This window comes from Cucurbita pepo, chromosome LG15 (assembly GCF_002806865.2).
Source record: "Cucurbita pepo subsp. pepo cultivar mu-cu-16 chromosome LG15, ASM280686v2, whole genome shotgun sequence".
NCBI lineage: Eukaryota > Viridiplantae > Streptophyta > Magnoliopsida > Cucurbitales > Cucurbitaceae > Cucurbita > Cucurbita pepo.
The window spans coordinates 4847759-4866066 of record NC_036652.1 but is presented as its reverse complement, the minus strand read 5'-3'; the positions used below and the strand labels follow the sequence as shown (position 1 = coordinate 4866066).

The following is an 18308-nucleotide window of genomic DNA, read 5'->3' as shown; positions in this document are numbered from 1 at the left end:
CCAAAAAAAAAAAAAACAGAAAACCTGACAACAAAAAAAAAAGAAAAAAACAAGTTATCAAAATTGTCAACTCAATAATATCGTGTCATTACATCGAGACTCAACTAATCAATATTACATTATTAATTAAATTTTAGGAAGAATTTTGATGATAGAGGTCATTATAAGCATGGAGAACTATAGAAACTTTATTTATATCATGAGCTAGTTTATTTATTATAGGTTTGTTTGTCAATAATGTAACAATCTCTAGTTAATTTCTAAATGAAATTTCTTTCTAATGCAATCAAGGGAAATGTGATAGAGATGAATCTAGGATCGAAGGCATAGTCACTTTGAACCTCGAAGTCATGAAAGTGATTGCCCAACTGATAGTTAAGAATCTATGATCGAAGGCATAGTCATTTTGAAACTCGAAGTCATGAAAATGATTGCCCAACGATAGTTGGAAATCCTCTAAATAGTCTATATTAATAATATGCTGACATTAATCATACCTACGACATGACCTTGTATCATTCAGCCCAATCCAATACAAAGCACGGTCTAATATGTTGTATCAGTGTGAGTGACCATTATGTTCTACCAACTACCTACTCGTACCAATTCATTGTTACAAGTTTAATTAGTTAACTCCAAATAATCTCTTCGCAGTAACCTAATAACGAGACTTAAAATCAATAAAATTTATTACACAGCCAATAAACTGATTAGGATATTAATATGTTTATAAGTTATATGTTTTTCTTCCTAATTAGAAAATACTAAAGACACAAGAATGCTATATAAATTTAAAGTGGTTGGAATAATACATCATAGGCATTGTCATACAAAAATTCTAGAAAACAAACAAGACTATCTAAATTACAAATTTTCCTGAGGACTTTAGATATCTAGGCATCTTCCCGCTGCATTTGAGCATTGTAATGGCACTATTCTTCTCTTTCTTCTTTGTGTAGCCGAAGTTTTTAAGAAAAACAGATGTAATTTTCAGGGGCATGACACAACTCTCTCTAAAGAACTCGACAAAATAGTCTTATAACTTCGAGAGAAGGGGTGCCTCCTCACAAAGGGGGACGCAGTGACCAGGCTCGAGCAACTATTTACCAAAAACACAGGTCTCTGCAAAGTCGTAAGACCATATATGAAGGCCAACGCCTACCCACTCCAAGGGAAAAGCAAGATATCAGTAATGTGATGTATTTAACTGTAATATTTCTGATGGCCTTCAGCTGCCAATTTCAGGAAATTCGTCCATCGACTTGAGCTTCTCAAGGATCAAAATTTCTTGCTTTGCATCTAGTAAAGCATGGAGTCAAGAACTCAACAACAGACGGTAGCTTTAAGCAAAGTGTACACAAAATGGCATGAAGCAAAACAATACCCCTAATCTTACCACTTTTTATGTTAAACAAAGAAGAATGCAAGAAGTTAACAGAAGAAATGCCTCACTCCTAACATGATTCCTAAGCAACGTTCTGTTTTGAAAGACAATATAAGAACTAGTCCATTGAAAACTATAGGATAATTCCAAAAGATAGGTGCACTGTTTAACCACAAACTGAAGATAATATTCCATAATTTAGCTCCTATAACATTTTTCGTCCCAAGTTTTGCAAGGAAATAGTCCTATTCTAGCTTTATATATTTGAGTTAGGATGCATGACACAGTAACAATTATAAATTTAAACTTAGGAAGGAAGGAAGGATACATTCCTCATCTGGGTTCTCGGTAAAATTGGAGTGCAAGGCATTCCCAACACTATCCACTAAAGCTGAGGTCGTCATGGATGATTCGATGCACAAAATAGCCGTAATGGCATCGAGCCGAGTAACCTCATTTCTAAACATGAGCCGTGCATGTGCTGCAATGTCGATGGAGAGGAAGCATTAGACGAGATGAGAATTTGTCTAGGAAACAGTGAAACATTAGACAAGAACAAACCTTGTGCTAAACGTATCAAACTTTCAAGCATGCGGACCGTTGTCCTGGCTGCATGATTAAGAATCTAGAATTAGAAGGATAATTAAACCAATCTCGTAAAAATAGATCCTTTTCAAGTGAGACCTGCATTATCCATTGCTGATCTTCTTTGAAGCTGATAGTAGCTTGAAATAATTTGTTCAGCCTCCTTGGTCAGGACCGGTCTGAAGTATCCTTTTACAAATTGGAGGTATCTGCAGAATGTTTAAAATAGATATGTTAGCTTAAGCAGTTCCTCCTTAAAGGTTAGATCACTGAAGATGGTCGTCAGGTTGTTCAGATCCAAACATTGAATTAGTGTAATGGTTTCGTGATTGAAGTTTTTAAATATTGTTTAATAGATCTAAACAGAAATCAATAGTCTGACAAATTCCCGTTTGACAAAATGTGCTGAAAGAAATTAAAAAGAGTTGAAATTAGATACAACCATTTTTACATTGTGTTTGTTGTTTTATGATGTAACTAATCATACAATCAGAAACACAACTGATAGATTAATGCCTTCAAAAAGGTAATACTAAACTGCATGTTTATAAATAGCTTTCCAGAAAGCGTCTGAAAGTAAACCCTAATCCTATAGACAGCTTCCAAACGACACCACTCTGCATAGACTAAACATGTTCAGTATGCCAAATGTTCGGGAGTTCCGCTATTCAATCCTTTTCCTTCTTCTTGTTGCTGTATATCTCGTTCATACACATCTTCNGCGAACAACCGAACCCTTGCTAAGACCATTTCCACTTTGTTCTCAACAGTTCTAACCCCCTGGGGCAGACAAGCTCCCTTTAGCTCCACCTTATTCTCATTCTCGAAAAAGACTAGCAATTTGTTAGCAGCGCCACCACTCGGTCACGTATGGGGCACGCCCCTGTACATCTTACTTTCTTTAGGTCTCTGTCTCCTCAAATTCAGCCTAGCTCAATGCTAGATAGCTCTTCCTCAACTTACACTACTGACCATCAATTTGTTAAGGTCGAGTTTGTTCAACCGACGACGAATGTGGTACTTGACTTCTGTCTATTCCCATGACACCCTACCTTCTTTGCCCGCCAATTCGGGTGCAAAGGTGTGCCACAAGAACAATGGTGAAAATTGTGAAATCCCACATTGGTTGGAGAGGAGAACGAAACATTCCTTATATGGGTGTGAAAACCTCTCCCTAGCAGATGCGTTTTAAAACCTTGAGAGGAAGCTCGGAAGGGAAAGCCCAAAGAGAACAATATCAGCTAGCGGTGGGTTTGGACAGTTACAAATGGTATCAGAGCTAGTCACTGGATGGTGTGCCAGCAAGGACGTTGGGCCCCCCAGGAAGGTGGATTGTGAGATCCCACATTGGTTGGAGAGGGGAACGAAGCATTTCTTATAAAGGTGTGGAAAAACCTCTCCCTAGCAGACATGTTTTAAAACCTTGAGGAGAGGCCTGGAAGGAAGAGCCCAAAAAAGACAATATCTACTAGCGGTGGGCATGGGCTGTTACAAAAATGGACAGAAGTTGAAGCAGTCGGCCAAATAGAGACCCCTGCAAGAATAAGACTGATACTCCAGTTGAATGTTGAAGGCTTAGAGACTACCTAGGCATTAGGAGTTGAACCAGATGAAGACAAATGAGACACATGTAAACTCATCCATTCATCGATAATCAGTTCACATCTTACTAATAATACTTGGTACTAGAAATAGGACTGGTATGAAATCAAAACTTGGACTATTTTCATTTCAATATTGGTTAATAATTCCCCTGTCCGGACTCTAATTTAGTAATGAATGAAATTACAGCAATAATTTATCCTACCATTGAAATTCAAAAGGGAAATCAAATATCATTGTGAAGAAAATCGTACCTTCGAAGCATAGTAAGAGGCCAGTTACTTGAAAGATCATTATCACGCTTTCCCTTTTCTTGTTGGCACTAAATATAAAGATCATTAAACAATTAGAAGAACAACAAAGAAAAAAGAGTTGATAACATAGAGAGCAGATTACCTCGGAGAGAATATGTGATGAAACAACTGCATCCCATTCGGGATTTTTGGTATCTAAAAGCACAAGGACGATATCAAATCTGCTCAATAAGGGTCCGGAGAGTGTTGTATTGACAGAGAGAGCTAATCATGTCAAGGAAGACCAAGTACTTCTATCTAACGTAGATACAGCTATGCAAGCACACAAGTATGAATGCACAATTCAAAAGAGAGGGTGTAGGAAGTGAAAATAAATAATATTGAAGTAAGAGCTACAGATATCGTTAGTACAAACAGAAATAGAGAGTGTGGGATTTCTTTTTCAAATTTACTATAAGTCTCTAATCCATCAGCTTAATCGTTATGGTTGAGTGGTGATTTAACATGGTATTAGAGCAGGAAATTCTGTGTTCATATCCTTGTAATGTCATTTTCTCCCCGATTTATATTGATTTCCACCTGTTGGACTTTCTACAAATTTTCAAACCCCAAGTAAGAAGTATTAAAGTACAAATATAATTAAATTTATAGTAACTCATCAACTTAAACTTAAACTTCTGGGTTGAGTAGTGATTCACTAGTCATATGAACTATTTCTCAATCCAAATTCCAATAGGAAATGAAATGATTTCAAGTATTTTCACCTTAACATTTTCAGAGTTCTAATTTTGTATTTGAAAAGTACTGTAGTATCGTTTACTTCTTTGAATAATTCATCTGACAATGTAATTTTTTTTTTGAAAGAGTACCTCTCGAGGTGCTGTCATCAAAGTAAAAATTCAATAATTCATCAATTCATCAAACATGATCACATTGATTTTCTTCATTGAAATAACTTCTTATTCCCATACATACACACATATATATATATATTGAAAAGTACAGTGGCTCAAATAGAAGCAAACCATTTCTTTGCCTAATTTTTGAAGTTTTGAAGAAACTTGAAGCAAAATTTCGGAAACATAAATTAGACTCGTGCAAACATAAATATCAAGGGCTTTTACTTGTAAGGGATTCAAATACATGTTCAAGCAGCAGGAGGGTGAGCTTTCCTTGTGAGGCTGCATTAGAAAAAAAATAAAGAGAACAACGAAAGGAAGAGAAAAATGCAGGAAATATAAACAATTTTATAAAAAAGATGAAAACAAAAATGAGAATAGCAATTATAGCCTCTCCAATGTGGCTATCATTCCCATCCCAGCAACAACCAAATAAGTAAGCCCAGCAAGTTTGTGCTATACAGGAACCACACTTTAAGATTGTTAGACTAAGCCACATAAATAATATGAAAATGATACGTTGTTCAGGGTCATAATGTCCTTTAGGATTTGTTGCGCCAAATACTATCGTTCTAGTACTGAGAGTTGTTACAAGACCAGCCTAAACAAAGAAAAAGGGATAAGAACGTAGGAGAAAGAAAATATGTAAAAGAGTCTTCATGCATTAATACATACATCTTGAGTAGAGTAACTAAGCAGAAATAAATATGCAGGAAGATAACTACTGGGCCGGCCTTCTAACTTGAAAGCGGCATGGCATGACAGCAGCTTACAAACACCACAGAGTTGTCATATGTTTATATGCAGACGTAATGCATCATACTTTTTGGTCCTACTTAAACGTTCAACTGTTCTGCTTACTTTTCTTTATCAGTTTTATTGAAACAACGTAAACAGAAAATATCAAATTCTGTGGCTAACCTTCAACTTAATGGTGCCAAAATTATTGCAACTTATTTTAGATGGAATTAATCAAGTTGTTAAGCCATTCATCCTTAGTTTATTTTAGTAGAGTTTTTGTAGGAGCTATTTATAAGATTTATTTTTGTTTAAATAGGAGCCCTCCACTTAGTAAAACACAAGCCACAGTAAACCGTTCATTATTTCAGTTGTCTCTGTATTATCTTCTTTGAGTAATAATAATTTCATATTTATTCACACTTTTGAGCGTGAGATATTGTGACAGTTGGTATCAGAGCCAAGTTGATACGTTTGATATTATTACTCAACGAGATGAATGGTGAAAATGCTTCTATGGGTATAGCTATGGAAAAGCTGGTTGGCAATAATTTATTGGAAGTTATGCATGGAAGCTTATCTACAAGAGCAAGATTTGTGGGATTTAATTGAAGGTAATGACACAGAAATTCCAGCAGATACTCCATAGAATGCAAAATTACGTCAACAATGGAAGATCAAATGCGGAAAAGCCTTATTTACCTTGCGAACTTTGATTAGCAAGGAGTATATTGATCATGTTCGTGATTTAAAGTCACCAAAGCAAGTATGAGATACACTTCAAAAGTTGTTCACTCAGAAAAATACCGCTCGACTGCAATTTCTAGAGAATGAACTAGCTATGGTAACTCAAGGTAATTTTTCTGTTGAAGAATATTTTTTTAAAGTGAAAAATCTGTGTTCTGAAATTTCAGAATTAGATGCTAAGGAACCAGTGAGTGAGGCTCGATTACAGCGTTATCTTATTCGTGGATTACGGAAAGAGTTTGTGCCCTTTGTTTCCTCAATACAAGGGTGGGGAAATCAGCCTACAGTAATTGAACTGGAGAATCTTCTTTCCAATCAGGAAGCCTTGATTAAACAAATGACTAGCAGCAACCAGTTTTCCCGAAAGTCAAAAGATGTGTTGTATGTCAAAGATCAAAGGAGACAGAATTTTCATTCGAAGCCTTCATCTAGCAATGGGAATCAATTCAGAAGTGAGGAGTCATCAAAGAAGCCATTTAAAGCTTGTTACAGGTGTGAAAAACCAGGCCATTTTAAACGAGATTGTTAGGTGAAAGTGGTGTGTGATCGTTGCGGAAAGCCAGGCCATATTAAGCCAAATTGCCGAGTCAAAATCCAGAAATTAGAAGCAAATGTTGTACATGAAAGTAAAAATTCTTCAGATCCAATTTGGGAATACTGCTTAACCACTGAGGTTCTTGATCAGCCAACAAACGTGACTTCAGCCGTATATCAAGATGATGTCTCTACAGGTGATCAAAATTCTAATTCCACTACTTACGCTTCTGAATTTGATTCTCTCCAAATTTCGCCTCTGCACTCTTTTTTTTCTCCGATGCCAATTCTGCTGCCCCTGGTGACCCTGCTGATTATTTCACGGCCTTGGATTTGGGATTCGACGAAAATGAAGATTTCGAACTAACCTTTGACGATCTTGACACCTTTGAGGCTGAAGTTTTCCTCATTTCCGAAGATTTGGATCAAACTACCAATTTGTTAGACTTGCAGGCTAACCGGGAAGCTTCTGGGGGCGCTGCTGAAAGTGAGAATCTAGACCAAGTTCAAAAAGGCAGTGTTGTGGTAGAGGCTGAGTTGTTGGATAAGAGCATGGATATGGCTAAAGAGAGAGAAGCTTGCAGTGATGATGCTGGTTTATCAGAAAGTCGGGATGTATCGATTGATTTGGGGAATTGTACTAAGGATGAACGTGATGTTGTGGCTGACGAAGGTGACAAATTGGAAGACAGTTTGGTTGGTGAAAGAGAACAAGGTAATGGGATGGATGACAAGAACTCGTTAGAACCTTCAGTTCAGTTGGATGACGAGTGCAAGGAAAGCAAGGGCCTCGATCAAGAAGTGAAGACCAGGAATTTTGATGTATCAGATAAAGAGGTAGAAAAAGAAATGCCAGATGGAGAGACAACAAAAACTACCAAGGCATTGACTCAAAATTTTAGAGATAAAGGTAAAAGGGTGGCAGAAACTTCAAAAAATAAAAAGAAAAAGAATGGAAGACTGCTCAAGAAGAAGATGATTTGGATAAGATTCTTGCCGAGCTAGGAGAGTGGCCTACTATATCAAAACCAGCAGACCCTCCTCTTTCTTCACAATAGGCCAAAGTTGAGAACCCACCTAACCTTGTAACTCCTCCTGATGCATCAGTTGAAAAGAAAGCTGAAGAAGAGAGCACAGAAACGACCGTCGCTNCGAAGATTTGGATCAAACTACCAATTTGTTAGACTTGCAGGCTAACCGGGAAGCTTCTGGGGGCGCTGCTGAAAGTGAGAATCTAGACCAAGTTCAAAAAGGCAGTGTTGTGGTAGAGGCTGAGTTGTTGGATAAGAGCATGGATATGGCTAAAGAGAGAGAAGCTTGCAGTGATGATGCTGGTTTATCAGAAAGTCGGGATGTATCGATTGATTTGGGGAATTGTACTAAGGATGAACGTGATGTTGTGGCTGACGAAGGTGACAAATTGGAAGACAGTTTGGTTGGTGAAAGAGAACAAGGTAATGGGATGGATGACAAGAACTCGTTAGAACCTTCAGTTCAGTTGGATGACGAGTGCAAGGAAAGCAAGGGCCTCGATCAAGAAGTGAAGACCAGGAATTTTGATGTATCAGATAAAGAGGTAGAAAAAGAAATGCCAGATGGAGAGACAACAAAAACTACCAAGGCATTGACTCAAAATTTTAGAGATAAAGGTAAAAGGGTGGCAGAAACTTCAAAAAATAAAAAGAAAAAGAATGGAAGACTGCTCAAGAAGAAGATGATTTGGATAAGATTCTTGCCGAGCTAGGAGAGTGGCCTACTATATCAAAACCAGCAGACCCTCCTCTTTCTTCACAATAGGCCAAAGTTGAGAACCCACCTAACCTTGTAACTCCTCCTGATGCATCAGTTGAAAAGAAAGCTGAAGAAGAGAGCACAGAAACGACCGTCGCTAGGAAGAAGAAAAAACGTAGGCAAAAGGAAAGAGAAAAAGAGAAGCTGCTAAAGAACAAACAAGAAGGCAAGCTGTTAACAGGGAAACAAAGTGAAGTTTGAAGTTTTTCGCTCTCGGAGTTATTAAGAAATAAGCTTGCACTAAGGGAGGCTGTCAAAATTAGTGCAACTTATTTTAGATGGAATTAGTCAAGTTGTTAAGCCATTCATCCTTATTAGGAGGAATAGTTTATTTCAGTAGAGTTTTTGTAGGAGCTATTTATAGGATTTATTTTTGCTCCANAGGAAAGCAAGGGCCTCGATCAAGAAGTGAAGACCAGGAATTTTGATGTATCAGATAAAGAGGTAGAAAAAGAAATGCCAGATGGAGAGACAACAAAAACTACCAAGGCATTGACTCAAAATTTTAGAGATAAAGGTAAAAGGGTGGCAGAAACTTCAAAAAATAAAAAGAAAAAGAATGGAAGACTGCTCAAGAAGAAGATGATTTGGATAAGATTCTTGCCGAGCTAGGAGAGTGGCCTACTATATCAAAACCAGCAGACCCTCCTCTTTCTTCACAATAGGCCAAAGTTGAGAACCCACCTAACCTTGTAACTCCTCCTGATGCATCAGTTGAAAAGAAAGCTGAAGAAGAGAGCACAGAAACGACCGTCGCTAGGAAGAAGAAAAAACGTAGGCAAAAGGAAAGAGAAAAAGAGAAGCTGCTAAAGAACAAACAAGAAGGCAAGCTGTTAACAGGGAAACAAAGTGAAGTTTGAAGTTTTTCGCTCTCGGAGTTATTAAGAAATAAGCTTGCACTAAGGGAGGCTGTCAAAATTAGTGCAACTTATTTTAGATGGAATTAGTCAAGTTGTTAAGCCATTCATCCTTATTAGGAGGAATAGTTTATTTCAGTAGAGTTTTTGTAGGAGCTATTTATAGGATTTATTTTTGCTCCACTTAGTAAAACACAAGCCACAGTAAACAGTTCATTATTTCAGTTGTCCCTGTATTATCTTCTTTGAGTAATAATAATTTCATATTTATTCACACCTTTGAGCGTGAGATATTGTGACAGAGTCGTGATTCCTAACATGGTATCAGAGTCATGCCCTAAACTTAGCCATGTCAATAGAATCCTCAAATGTCGAACAAAAAATTGTGGGCCTCGAAGGTGTAGTCAAAAGTGACTAAAGTGTCGAACAAAGGGTGTACTTTGTTCGAGGGCTCCAGAGAAAGGAGTCGAGTCTCGATTAAGGGGAGGCTATTCGAGAGCACCATAAGCTTCAAGGGAGGCTTATAGTGTACTTTGTTCGAGGGGAGGATTGTTGAGGATTATTGGGAGTGAGTCCCACATTGGCTAATTTAGGGAATGATCATGGGTTTATAAGTGAGGAATACTATCTCCATTGGAATGAGGCCTTTTGGGAAGCCCAAAGCAAAGCCATGAGAGCTTATGCTCAAAGTGGACAATATCATACCATTGTGGAGAGTTTTGAAGTGTATCCCATACTTGCTTTGGTGACTTTAAATCACAAACATGATCAATATACTCCTTACTAATCAAAGTTCGCAAGATAAATAAGGCTTTTCCGCATTTAATCTTCCATTGTTGACGTAATTTTGCATTCTGTGGAGTATCGGCTGGAATTTTTGTGTCATCACCTTCAATTAAATCCCACAAATCTTGCCCATGTAGATAAGCTTCCATGCATAACGTCCAATAACTATAGTTATTGCCAACCAACTTTTCCATAGCTATACCCATAGAAGCACTTCCACCATTCATCTTGTTGAGTAATAATATCAAACGTATCAACCTGGCTCTGATACCAACTGTCACAATATCTCACGCTCAAAGGTGTGAATAAATATGAAATTATTATTACTCAACGAAGATAATACAGGGACAACTGAAATAATGAACTGTTTACTATGGCTTGTGTTTTACCAAGTGGAGGGCTCCTATTTAAACAAAAATAAATCTTATAAATAGCTCCTACAAAAACTCTACTGAAATAAACTATTCCTCCTAATAAGGATGAATGACTTAACAACTTGACTAATTCCATCTAAACTAAGTTGCATTCTCATGTAACTCCTATTTACTAGAGATTTATCAGTTTTCTTTGAAAACCAGAGCATCCAAAGAAAAAAGAAACAAACGCAAGTGTAAACCAAGCTTTAAAATGAAACAAAAGCAGAAAACAATGGAACGATTCATGAAAAAGAAAGGGAGCCTAGATACTGATGCAACTTGTTATACTTGTACCCCATCAAGAAAAGTAAGAGTGGATGGTGAAAGTTATTTTTGCACGTAAGCATTGTGCACAATTTCTTGCTGCGATTTTCATTTTTAATCAGTCGATAGTTACCAGGGTAAAAGTTGACACACACATAAAAGAATAAATCGTTGATGACATCACCATATTTTGACCTGAATGCAAGTTACGAATTGCCGCGTTAGATTTTTCATGAATATCAGTTAAATATTTATTTTGGGGGTAAAACATAGATTTCCTTGGGCAAGTTTCGGCTTCTATAGTAAATATTCACACTTTCCACCCAGAATAACTGAGTTCATGCTTGCGTTCTTGAGTATGCATTTGTAAGATTTCTCTAATTTGGTCATTAGCTTTTAAATTCAAACAATAAAATCTTCGATAATATATAATTTTTTGGATGTGATCATTAGCTGTCAATTTTTAAGTATCGAGTTTTTACATTCACGTAACTACTATGTTACTGTTTTTTTTTTTCCTTAGCTGGTTTATTGACCTTGTATTACATTCCAAATGAATGAGATTGAGTAAAACTAATTTGGTATAAATTGAAGAAACTAGGTTTAATTGAGTGATACTAAGACTAGGTTTCACAAATTGACTGAAACTAAACTACGTCGTCGTTTCTCTTTTTAAGCCAGGCTAGGTTTAGTATATATTTTTTGTTTTATTTGAAGTTCCCTCCTTTTCAACCTTCCCCCGTTTTCTGCTTTCTTCTCTCTCACCTTCTTATCCTATATACGTTTGCTTCTCAAGTTTGCAGATAATTTACCAATTCATAGACAATACAATGTGTTCACCCCTTTCTACATTGCATAACACATCATTTTCATCTCTAGTTCAAGCATAGCATCTAAGGCATCACTAATTACGAGTCTAACATACAATGCTCTCAAAATATTAACTGACTATTTATATTTGAGATAAATAATACCTTTGCGACGCTTATAGTCTGTTGCTCCATTGCTTCATGGATCGTGGCTCTGTCATGTTCTCTCATGCTGGTAAAAAGAAAAATTTATATCTTAAGTTTCAAATAACAAGATGATTAAGAAGCATCTTAATCAAGGGCTTAAGGTTTTCAAATCTACTTTTTTTTTTCCGAACTAAAAAGAGAATATAAAATGATTTCCATAAAATTTAAGCATAGTGCATAGGTTAGGAATATTAGTGGTGAATATTAAGGATGCTATTAGAATATTAGAGGGGCACATATGTCATTGATATGTGGAAAGGTGGTTATAAATATGGAAAATAAATGGTTCGGCATTTTGGGAATGGGATAGGCAGAATTTGGAGATTAGTTTTCTTAGCAGAGCCCAGGCCTCTCCAAGTGCTTGAGTTGAGTATTGCAAGTCTTCTCTCCTGTTCTAATAATTTTTCTATCAATTTCAATTGCAAATTTTGGTTCACCATAGATATAGCCACTTGTATTATAAGTAAAATCTCGCCTAGAAAAGACAATCAAAATTTCTTCTCTTTCTTTGTAAACCTCCGTCCCTCATTTTTTCCTTCTATTCCTTCTTTTGTCTAGGGCTCATTGGCTAATATGTAGAAGCCTGTGAAGTTGAATGAAATACAGAGGTTTAGGCCTTCATATTTATTCAATAGAATCAGTTTCATCCGTGGACTCCAACATGCAAGTGATAATAGCAAACATTCATTTAAAGAATGCACCTGTCCACTTCATCTATACAACAAAGTCCTCCATCAGCCAGTACAAGTGCCCCAGCTTCCAGCATCCATTCCCCTATCAGTTCCATGAATATAAAAATTTATTCTTTGGAGGAAGGTGGTTAAGATGAAAAACGTCAGCGATAGAATGAAAACAAAAACGTCCATCTAAACAAACTTAAAAGACTGAAACACCGTATCTGTAGAAAATCAAGATCAAAATCACAAATTACCATTTTGACATTCACAAAAAGCAACGATACTCGGATAACATGTTACAACCTCAAAGGCCACAACTATCTTCAATGGTCACAATCTGTGATGACGTTCATGTACGATCATGGACAAGAAAACTATATTACAGGTAAATCAACTTCACCCAAACTTGAGGATCCAAAATTCCGCACATGGAGGGCCGATCTTCAATGGTCACAATCTGTGATGGCGTTCATGTACGATCGTGGACAAGAAAACTATATTACAACTTCACCCAAACTTGAGGATCCAAAATTCTGCACATGGAGGGCCGAAGAACATCACGTTATGAGATGGTTAATCAACTCCATGACTACTGATAGTGGTGAGAACTTTCTCCTATTTTCAACTACAAAAGAGATTTGGGATTTGCTCGAAACACTTTCTCCAATCAGGTTAAACTCTTCCAGATCAAGACTACTCTCCAAGATCTCAAACAAGGTGTTTTATTTGTTACAACTTACTACATCACTTTATCTCGATATGGGGAACAATTGAGCTTATTTGAAACTCATAAATGGAATATACTCATGATTCTACTCTCTTTCGAGAAATTGTGGAGACAAAAATAATTTTCAAGTTCCTTACAGGTCTAAGTTCTAGATAAACTCGTAGTCAAACTCTTGGTACTAATCCATTACCTAGTCTTTGAGAAGATTTGCTAAACTCCGTTGGGAAGAAGGTCGAAAGCAAGTAATATTGGGACCCAAATGATCCAGTTACTCTGCTGTTCAGGGAATCTCCCAGTCATTTGGTGATAGCCGATAGCGCAAAGGATGACCATGGTGTGATCATTGTCATAAACTAGGACACGTTAAAGACACTTGTTGGAAAATACATGGAAAACCAGAAAATTGGAAGCCAAATGCTGCCAAATTAGATCGAGAAACTAGGCTACTGTGTATGACACTTCTAACCAGCAACTGCTTACCAATGATTTGTTGGGCATGCTAGAACCTATTGAACAAAACATATCCACCAACGGTAAGTGGTTCTGGAAATATGCAACAAGAAAACCAAAATCTCATTGCTATCCATACTCGAACTTTTCCATTAGAATGCATAATGGATTCTGGAGCATCAGATATTCTCTTCCTTCTCACTTCGTACGGTTAATTGCTGATGGTACACCTGCTAAAGTAACTGGGATAGGAAGTAGTATTCAAATATCAAGCTCCTTATATCTTGAACTAGGTTTGTTTGTGCCAAAATTGAAGTATAATCTACTATCTGCGACTAAGTTGAATAAGAACTTGAATTATGAATTTGTTAGGACTTGGTATCACGGAATATGATGGGCAAAGTTGAATTATGTTGCAGGATTGTATCTTCTCAAAGCAACAGGTACTCCACTAACAAAGGAATGCAATAAACTTGTAGTTTGATCTAATTGTGAGTCCACCTATATTTATGTGTCTTTAAATCATTCAAATAAAGATAATCTTGTCATGATGTTGCACTATTGTCTTGGTCATCCCAACTTCGTCAATCTTGAGCGTTTGTTTTTTTCTTTATTTCTTAATAAAAAGAGTCAAATTATTAGGTATGAAATTTGTCAGCTCTCCAAACACGTGCTCTTTTTTCACCTCATACTTAATCTCCATTTCAACCTTTCTATCTTATCCACGGCTACATTTGGAGACCTTCAAGGGTAAAAAATATCAGTGGGGCATGTTGGTTTCTTCTTCTCGTTGATCACGCTTGTTCGAGTTAGACATTCCTTAAGAAAGATAAATCTAGAACTAGCCAACTTTTCAATAGTCTTCCATAAAATTATCCATCATCAGTTTCAAGTCAATATCATAGTACTTAAAACTGATCCTAATGCTCACATCACTCATTCCAAAAACTTTTTGGGGTGAAGCTGTTCTAACTGCCACCTATCTCATTAATCGACTACCCTCCCACATTCTCAAATTCCACACACCCCTACAAAGTTTACTGACACTATATCCCATCTCGTGTCTCACACCCCGACTAAAATTATTTGGATGTATTGTATTTGTTCATATGTCCAAATCACTGTAGTTAACTTGATGCCCGTTCCATGAAATGCATCTTTCTCCAATACTCACCGAACAAGAAAGGATATAAATGTTATCATCCTCCAATTCACCAATTCTTTCATACCATGAATGTCACCTTTTTTGAAAGTCAATTGTATTTTCCCACCTCTGCAATTCATAGGGCACATTATGACCTTGAAACACAAAATTGGGCCTACATTCCCAAAGAGTAACTCTTATATCTATCTCTGAGTCTGAACTACGAGTTCATTCACAAAGAGTAAAACAACTAGAGACAAACGAAATACAACCTACACAAGTTCAGCAAAGCCAAGATGATATGAACCAAGACCAAGAAATTTTCATACCTCGAGGTCCAATTACAAGGACAAGAGCCAAGAAGTTATAATAAGCTTTAGTCACTTACAATCAAGCTATGGTGAGCTCGTCAAAGTAAATTCTAGAAGGTGTTGGAGTCCTTCCCTACATGTTGGACAAAGTTGAGCTTCAAGATAGAAATGCATTAAATGCATTTTAATTTGCATTCAATGACCTCATAGTTGAATTTATGGACCTTAGTGATGGTTACTAGATTGCACATTCCTTTTGTTGCATTATTTTAATTGTAATCTCAATATTTGTTCATCATTTAAGCTAGTTTTAATATGGGAGTTAAAGGTTATATTGTAACCCACGTAGGTTACCATATTCCATCATTAACTAATCACTTTAACATGGAGGTTATGGGTTTATTTCTTATTAACTAGCCATTCTAATATGGAGGTTATGTGTGTATTTAACTCACATAGGTTAAGGTTGTCAAAGGCTATGTAAAACCTTCTTTTCTTTCATGGTAGACATCACATTTAAGAATTGAAAAGAATATATTTTAGATTCGTTGACAGCTAAGTTTTTTTTACTTTGCAAATTCTTGTGTTTAAAACTTGCATGCTAGAGTCATTCAAGTGATATTGATCAAACCTCTTGTGGAGTGATTTGAATCACAAGTTTAGAAACAAGACTTCTTTACTCTTGATCTTGATCATCAAGGTAATATGTTCCAAAACTTTCCATTAGGTTGATTCTTATCGTTTTTGGGATTCTTGGATAATTTAGATCTTAAGGTCTAGTTCTTCAATAAAGTTGTTAGATCAAATCCTAAGAGTTCCTTAACACAAGATTTGAACCAAAATCCCAATACCCCTAAAATAGTAACACAATATGACAAAAGATGGTATCGATAGACCCATTGTTGTAGGGAAAAGTGTTTGCTCATGTACTCAACATCCCATATGGTATCACTTGTCTTACACTAAGTTGCAACAAGTTTTGAAGCATTTGTGACTTCACTAGATTGAATACAAACTCCCAACACAGTTCAAGAAGCTTTCCAAAGATCTAAATGGAGAGCAACCTCGCTAGAGGAGCTGGAGGCTTTGGAGAAGAATGGGGCATGAATCCTTACAGGTTTTCCCCAGTCAAGTGCTCAGTCGGATGTAAATGGGTAATTTGGACAAGACGAAACACAAACCAGATGGCAGTATTGACCGGTTCAAAGCACGCCTAGTGGCTAAAGGATTCACCCACGCCTATGGGATCGACTATAAAAAAACCTTTGCTCCAGCCGCCAAGTTAAATATTATCAGGGTACTTCTCTCTATTGCGACGAATCTAGATTGGTCATTATTTCAACTTGATGTATTGAATACATTTCTAAATGGTGATCTAGTGGAAGAAGTATACACGAACATACCTTCACAAATTGAAGAAAGATATACTAGAGGATAAACATATAATCTCAAGAAATCTCTCTATAGTCTAAAACAGTCACCTCGGGCTTGGTTAGAAAAGTTTGCAAATTCGCTAAAACATGATGGCTATACTTGGTGTCATTAGATCACATCATGTTCATCAAGGTTTTTTATTTAGCACCAGATAGGAAGGGTGTGTGTGTTTGTATTATTCGGTTTTGATCACTTACTGCTCCAGGTTTTTTATTTAGCACCAGAAAACCATGGCAAAAGGGAGCAGCATAAGCATTGCTCATTTGGAAAGGAGCAATAGATAAGAGTTTGAAACACTTCACCTTCTGGACGATAATCATACTTCAGATAAAGGATGCTTCATCTTAGCTCCTAGTGTTTTTTATCAACTGAGTGATCCCTTGGCCCAGGGAAGAAAAGGAAAAGGGTACTACAATCGACCAAGTTGGGCAGGAAAACAAAAGGATGATAACTGAGGTTTCAAATTAAGAAAAAGAAGTAATAGGAGCTTTTGATTTAATTTATAATTTTTTTTATATTTCTCCTTACTGTGATCTTATTCTTTTTAATGCTTCACTTTTCCAAGAAAAGTGACCGATAAAAATAAACTTGATTTTGAAAATCACTCAATATGAATAAAAAGGAAGAAGTTTTGAAAGGTACCTCCATCCTTGACAGCAGCAACAGTCAGTCCAGCGCTAGTGCTTCCTAATCCAGTGGTAATAACAGCCCGGTTGCTCAGTTTGGCAGCAAATTTCAGGAACTGTGACTTTCCAGTACCTGACAGATGAACTCCACATATATCAATACATATCTAATATTGCAGAATGCACCTTTCAAGTTTAAACGTTGTTTTAATGAAAAATTAAAACTGTCGTTTCAAAGAAATGTTAATTATAATTGTTAATAAGACTGCTATTTCAGACTGTTTCTTTAAATATCCAAAGGGGCAAGTAGATATCAAAATCCTAAAACTTATCCCTCCATCTATGCCACATTCACTGATTCATATATAATAACACTCCATGAATCTTAGATTTAAAACTGATCAATTTGATTTGCACCAAAGCAAGCTATAAACAACCTTACAATTTTAGACAATGAAGTGCTAATACTTTCCTATGGATCTTAAAATTTTCATATTAAGTTCTTCTCAATCATTTTGACTACGGGTTTTGGTGGTTTTGCTTTAAAATTGGAGAAAACGAAATATTCAAATTTTTCCCGAGTTCCATTAAATTCTTATAAGGCGACTAAGTTTCCCCAAATTTTCATAATAACATAATCGTTAACTTTCCATGGCAGGGAATGTGCAAAACGTACTGAAGTTATGTATGATCAAATTTGTTTACCTTTCATTCAGTAAGACAGATTTATACAAGAATTTCTATCATAGTTCCCTAAAACAGTCACTAAGCAATTAACCTAAGCCTAAAAAAGAGAGTGCAAAATACATTTTTGATTAATGATCCTTAAGTTTTGAGTTTGGCTTCTATTTAGTCTCTAAGATTTCAAAACACACTCGAGTACATAAGGATTGAAATATGGTTCTCATTAGTTGACTAACATACAAAAATTCTTTAGGGAGTTTTTATCCTTTTAACTTTTTTATTTATTTTCATTAATCAATGAAAAGCTTAGAATATGATATAATTTATTTAGCAAAATGTCATGTACAAAAATTGAAGGACTATGGTTAACAAATGGCTCTCT

The 18308-nt window shown here is 36.3% G+C and overlaps 1 protein-coding gene across 3 annotated transcripts in view; it reads right to left on the bottom strand.

Moving 5' to 3' along the window:
• Positions 1–765: 765 nt before the first annotated feature.
• LOC111811933 (probable DNA helicase MCM9) overlaps positions 766–18308 on the bottom strand; it is a 32261-nt gene continuing 14718 nt past the window's right edge. The window contains exons 11-21 of one of the 3 annotated variants that reach the window (XR_002817631.1): positions 17259–17375; positions 12575–12647; positions 11832–11898; positions 5244–5325; positions 3968–4089; positions 3826–3893; positions 2069–2178; positions 1946–1993; positions 1713–1865; positions 1164–1299; positions 766–1099 (exon numbers count right to left, since the gene is read on the bottom strand). Coding sequence is in view for 2 of the 3 variants with exons in the window: in XM_023699006.1 (XP_023554774.1) it covers positions 1229–1299; positions 1713–1865; positions 1946–1993; positions 2069–2178; positions 3826–3893; positions 3968–4089; positions 5244–5325; positions 11832–11898; positions 12575–12647; positions 17259–17375 (911 nt within the window). In the remaining variant the exon portion in view is untranslated. Of the gene's footprint in view, positions 1300–1712; positions 1866–1945; positions 1994–2068; positions 2179–3825; positions 3894–3967; positions 4090–5243; positions 5326–11831; positions 11899–12574; positions 12648–17258; positions 17376–18308 lie in introns of all 3 variants that reach the window. The other 2 variants (XM_023699006.1, XM_023699004.1) reach the window with 2 other exon arrangements.